Raw genomic sequence first — 6,083 nt, 5'->3', positions numbered from 1 at the left:
CAAAGTTTGAATTTGTCTTTCAACTACCTCATAGGGGAAGTTCCAGAAGGAGGGATTTTTGCAAACAGAAAGGTTGTTGTGTCTTTAATTGGAAATCCTAGCCTTTGCGGACCAAAAGAATTCCACTTACTTGCATGTAAAACTCCAAGCAGTCATTCTGCACTTGTCAAAATAATATTATTGCCATTGAGTGGAGCAATTACTTTTATGCTATGTTGTCTACTTCTGAGATTCCTTCGGAAAGGGAATATGTCTATGCAAAACTTTGATTCCTCAAATTCCATTTTGCAAAAGCTAGAGCACAAAAGGATCTCGTATCAAGAGCTTCAAATAGCAACTAATGGATTTGCCGAGGCAAACTTGTTGGGAGCAGGGAATTCTGGTTCAGTCTATAAAGGGACTCTGAGAGATGGCACCGTTGTTGCTGTGAAAGTTTTCCATTTGCAAAATGACATGGCTGAAAATGGTTTTACAGTAGAATGCAGTGTCCTGCAAAAGGTTCGACATCGAAATCTGGTGAGGATCATAACCTCGTGTTCCAACCCTGATTTCAAAGCTTTGGTGTTCGAATTTATGCCTAATGGAAGCTTGGAGGAGCATTTGTATCTTAATAAAGATGATAAGAATGGTGATTATGAGTGTCAGATGGGACTAACAACACGATTGAACATTGCAATAGATGTGGCCCATGCATTCGAATATCTTCATCATGATTCTATTGTGCAAGTAGTGCATTGTGATTTAAACCCCAACAATGTGCTTCTAGATCAAAACATGTCAGGGCATGTAGCTGATTTTGGTATTGCAAGATTGATCAATGAAGCTGCTACTAAGCCACTTACTTCAACACTTGCTTTAAAAGGCACCGTGGGCTATGTTGCACCAGGTATGTCATTTTAGAATTCTAGATTTGTACTAGTCTATTCTCATCAACAATTTTGTATGGATTGGTTGAGTAAAATTTGATGAAGGTTATCTTTAATGCAGAGTCTGGATTAGGTGAGTCAATGTCTACCAAAGGAGATATTTACAGCTATGGCATTTTGTTATTGGAAATACTTACAAGGAAACGACCAACCAGTGACATATTTTCTGGAGACCTTAACATTCACAAGTGGGTGAGCCTAGCCTTTCCAAATAGAGTGAAGGAGGTAATTGACCACCAACTTTTAAATGAGGTGGATGGAGATGAATTTGAGAAAAATAGGGCATACAATTGCCTACTTTCTTTGCTACAAGTTGGTCTGATTTGTTCAAAAGATTCACCAAATGAACGACCAACTATGAGAGATGTGGTAATGGTATTGGAAAGCCTCAAAAATGATTTGGGGGGAAATGCATTCACTTCTAGGAGGATGAGACAAAGCATGGTCAACTTGCTTAGCAATGCAAATGACACATGCAATGATATGCTTGCATCAAATGCCCAAGGTTCTTCTACATTTTAGTTTGTGAAAATTGCAATACTAGAAGATTTAAGTAGACTTTCCATTGTTTGTATAATGACAACTTCTTTTGAACTTCTAGTGGTTGAGATAAGCTTCTATTAGCATTTATATCTATTTGTAATTAGTGTCAAATTAAAAAATAGACACTTTTGTAGCACCATATTATGTGAATGACAAATCTAAGTTTTGTATTGTAATATCCCCTGTGAAAAGTAATGATTGGTAAATTGTAAAAGTAATTATTGAACAAGAGACTTTATTTGAATTATATATATTCTGGTTATTAAATCTGTGTTAATGGAAAAATAATTGTGTTGACATTATTGGAACTGAGTTATGATTAATCTTGGTTAAGTAACTGATGAGTCAGTTATGCTAGAAACCCTAACTACCTTGAGGTAGTTGAGACCCCTGAGGAAAAAGGGGCATTGCCAAGTCTGGTGAGGATCAGATGGCAAGGAAGGAAAAGCTTGGTGGCTTTTTGGATGCCAAGTATGGTTAGGATCAGATGGCATGAGAGGAAAAAGATTTTCCTGTGCACGCTACGTCTGGTTGGGATCAGATAGCGTTACTGGCGAGTCCAGTATTATTGCGGTCGAGTAGGACCTGCAATTGCTTGGGGGTGGAAGAACAACGAGAAGAAGTCTTCCTACGGTCGGGAGGTTTGACAAGCAAATACTAGTAGGTTGCGGAAGAGCAGGTATGGCTCACAATGCACACATCTACTATAAACACTTCTGTTATTATTCTGTGTTGAAGGAAAATCACTGGTAATAACTACTACTTTCTTGAGAATATATGATAAAAATGAGTAAATTGCATGACTCTGTCAGAGATGGTTATTATCTGTTCCTCCTTAAAGATAAGATGTAAAGCAGATTAATTTCTTTACTTAGACAGAGATTAATATTGACTACTACTTTCTTGAGGATTAACGATAAAGAAAAATGATATATATAACTCGATGATAGACGAATGCTAGCTAATCTTTCTTTCTGAGTATAACATAGAAAACAAGATTAATGCTATAACAGAGATCGGTACCACTACTGCTCATTCATGACTGAAAATAAGAAGAACAAAACCCTCTCGTATTACAGCAGACTTGCATGTAACAAAGATTACAACCCTCGCATAAAACAGAGAATGCGGCCTTTTATATTATATAGAGAATGCAGGGACAGGCATGCATTAAGGATAATGTATCCTATTCGAAATGTTTGTATTCAAAAACATATCAGCCGTTAACCAAATGTGCAAACATTATTATTGAAAACAAGAACATACAGCTCTGTAAGAGGTTACTGAGAAATCCTCATACGAGTTCAGAAGCCGAACTATGAAACTTATACGACCACATTTTAATATGTAAGAGACACAAATATTCCGCATAAAAGCTGTGTAGTAAAGGCTTATACATTCTCACTCGCAGCAATGTCGAACTGGAGTCTTTTCCTTATACTGTATATATAAAACGCTCGAACGAACAAAGGTATTAAATCAAAGAAACCCTGATGTAAAGCCGTGAGAAGAGCTTCAACAGGGAACTTGAAGACAGAACGCATTCATAATACTCGAAAACATATGAAGTAAATACTGAAAAGAGACATGCAACATTATCATATAACATATGTAAAATATGGACGCCGAGGACAGAGCAATGTAACCCGGGGGTTACATGCTCTCTCAGGCGTTTGTGGCCGGTAGAAAACCCTGACCTGGTAACTAATGCCGCGGAAGCTTACGCTCAGCCCGTGGAGTAACCAAGTCAACAGTCGAATGGCCTTAGGATCCTTCATATAAACGATGATAAAAAAACCCAAAACATGCAACAGAGATCGGAAAACACATTTATAATACTCATTGGATGCATATGGCTCGACCCATTGAGTCCAAAGACCAGAAGGTCATAAAACCATCATATTTATATACAACAAAAACTGAAAACAATCGTTAGAACTGAAGCCGAGCTCAAGAGGTAACATTAGACTGTGTTTAAAGAATAGAAGTCAATACTGTGCCTGAGACAGAACTGTAAGCATACATAATCCGTAATACAATCCTCGTAATCCTAGTGAAGGGTTTTAATATTCAAAACTAAATACTATATGCCTTCAATAAACTCGGAGCCTGTGCAGGAAATAGATCTGAGACTCAAAGTCAAAACCCTGTCAAGAGGACGAGCATAACTCAGACTCTAACTCCACAGAGCTCATTTGTATAACAGCGATAAGTAGGTTTAAACTTACCTGTTGGTGAGGAAGACGAGGAGAAGAAGAACCCTCGTCCCTTACGTCGGAAGGAAACCATTCCTGCACACAAACTTCACTCTGTTAGCGTCATTTAAACCTGGCAGAGAATCTGTAAGAAAAACCAGAGCAAAGAAGACTAAACTAAATCCATAACCGATCTTCACCTGATATCTGCAGTTGGGTACCTTACCTTCAAGACGGCAGTGAGGTTGAACGGGGGTTCGATCTGCATGCCTGAGGCAAAGGACCGATGCAGCGGAGCGCCATGAGACTGCAGAACTGGAGTGAGGCGGAGGAAATGGAGTAACATAATGACCACCGAAAGATCAGGCAAGATATAAATTCCCCAGAAGGTTACCGACTCGTGGCCCAATCTGATCCCTTGATCTGCAGTGTGAATTATCATCCATCCGATTGCCGGTTTACTGTGGAGGCTCGTTGGCGCGAAAGGCATCAGGGCCGAGGAGTCAGGGCTATGTACAGGACGCACATGGCCAGATTGCCATCTGCCACACATCCTTCCAAATGGACGATGGAGGTTACCGACACCTGGACCGGGAGTACGATGACCGGACAGGAAATCAAACCCGATCTCTCGGGATATGCAATACAAAGTTCATAATCAACATTATAAATAACCATATATACATTGTGTGGTCAACGATGTAGTTCCTTTAGGCTGTGGTTATGACTTTCATTCACATATGATTATAGTATAATGAACATTGAATCATTGAAACCGTGAGTAAGGAAATATAAAGTGGATATATATATGTTTGCAATATATAACAACGCATATATCAAACCATAGATTTAGCAAAGTAAATATTGTTTACGCGTTGGTAAGAAAGCATCCATGTATGTTAAGTCATGGTATTATTATTGTTCATGTAGAAAAGTTATATTGCTGCATCTTAATAAATATATAAAAAAAAATTATTCATGGAGGCGTGACAAATTGGTATCAGAGCCCAAGGTTACAACTCTGTGGCCTTTGGAAAAAAAAAAAAAAATTAAGATTACAGCAACATGTATATAACAGTATTATGATAACAGTTCAGCAATACATTAAATTAAATCTGTTTAATGAGATGATCTGAGCAGGTAGCAGCAGAATGAGGAGAGCAAACAGTGCTCCTTATGGAAATCCAGAACCTTCGGACAACACAGAACAACCTCAAGGGAATTCTGAGTTCTGGGTACAGCTGGGAGCAGCAGGTCGCACAACTGACTCAACGCTATTGAGGACCCTGCAAGAGTTAAAGGATGAAATGGCTCAGTTGCGGGCAGATAACGCAAGATTGAATGTTGAACAGGAAAGGATCCTGAAAAGCTTATCTGATAAACAGCATCAACAGCAATCACATCCAAGGCCGGAACAAGCACACATAACAGATGAACAAAGCTATCATACTGAACAGGAGGAAGCAGAGGACAGAGGAGAGACGAGAGGAGAGAAGTCTGTCAATGCTTCTGAATATCAGACTCCCAAAAGGCCCCGGATGGAGTTACACGGAGAATTTAGAAAGATTAAACCACCTCATTTTGATGGTGAATCTGAAGAAGCTGCAGAAGCATGGCTGATTAATATGAATAAGTACTTTCAGGTATACGAATACGACCATCATCTGAAGGCAAGGCTGGCTATATTCCAGTTGCAAGCCAAAGCCACCTTATGGTGGGAAGAGGTTAAGATGGTGCGGGGAATAAGTGACCAAGATGTGACATGGGAAAAGTTCCAAGGATATTTTAAAGAGAGGTACCTGACAGAACGTTTTTATGATGAAAAGGCACGTGAATTTCACGATCTGCGGCTAGGACAGCAGACCATTGATGAGTTTGTAACCAAGTTTACATCCCTGCTTCGCTACGTGCCCTATATTCGGGAAGAGAAGGCTAAAGTCCAAAGATTTGTTAGTAGCTTACCCCTGGCTATGCGAGAAAGAATAGAGTTCGATAATCCAAAAACCATGGATGAAGCAGTGCGAAAAGCAAGACTGTGTTATCAGCAGAACAGATCAAAAGGAGAAAATCCCGGGAAGCGTTGGACAGATAAGCGAGGCAGTAAAATGCCCATGGGTAGTAAGGGAGCACGCAGCAGCTTTCAGAAAGGATTCTCGAAAGGAGCCAGCACTAAAAACCCAGCAAAATCTCAAAGCAGATTCAAGCCTCCTGCAGAATCTAAATACAGTGAACAGCAAGTTAGATTGGACCATGAAAACACAGCTCGACCACCTGTTCAATGTTGGGGTTGTGGCGGATCCCACTATGTCAGGAACTGCCCTCATCGGAAGGACAACGATCAGTTGTCCCAGATTTATGAAGCTTCAACAGTAGGAGATGTGGCTCGATCCATGCCCAGAATAAACGCAGCACTGGAGGA

At 39.8% G+C, this 6,083-nt stretch overlaps 1 protein-coding gene and 1 pseudogene across 1 annotated transcript; one reads left to right on the top strand and one right to left on the bottom strand.

The window, feature by feature from the left end:
• Positions 1 to 249: 249 nt before the first annotated feature.
• Positions 250 to 2,130, top strand: LOC149223129 (receptor kinase-like protein Xa21 pseudogene; annotated as a pseudogene).
• Positions 2,131 to 2,536: 406 nt separating this feature from the next.
• On the bottom strand, positions 2,537 to 4,349 carry LOC149223128 (uncharacterized). The gene is made up of 3 exons (XM_089383232.1): positions 3,891 to 4,349; positions 3,698 to 3,760; positions 2,537 to 3,616 (listed from the first exon to the last, which is right to left on the bottom strand). Exons 1-3 carry the CDS (start codon positions 4,215 to 4,217, stop codon positions 3,563 to 3,565), a joined length of 444 nt encoding a protein of 147 aa, XP_089239358.1. The 5' UTR covers positions 4,218 to 4,349; the 3' UTR covers positions 2,537 to 3,562.
• Positions 4,350 to 6,083: the final 1,734 nt, after the last annotated feature.

Source organism: Pinus tabuliformis, chromosome Q, assembly GCF_031772625.1.
Source record: "Pinus tabuliformis cultivar Carrire ecotype Pingquan chromosome Q, CPIR1, whole genome shotgun sequence".
NCBI classification, from domain to species: domain Eukaryota; kingdom Viridiplantae; phylum Streptophyta; class Pinopsida; order Pinales; family Pinaceae; genus Pinus; species Pinus tabuliformis.
Note: the sequence above shows the minus strand (reverse complement) of the source record. Positions and strands in the feature narration are given on the sequence as shown.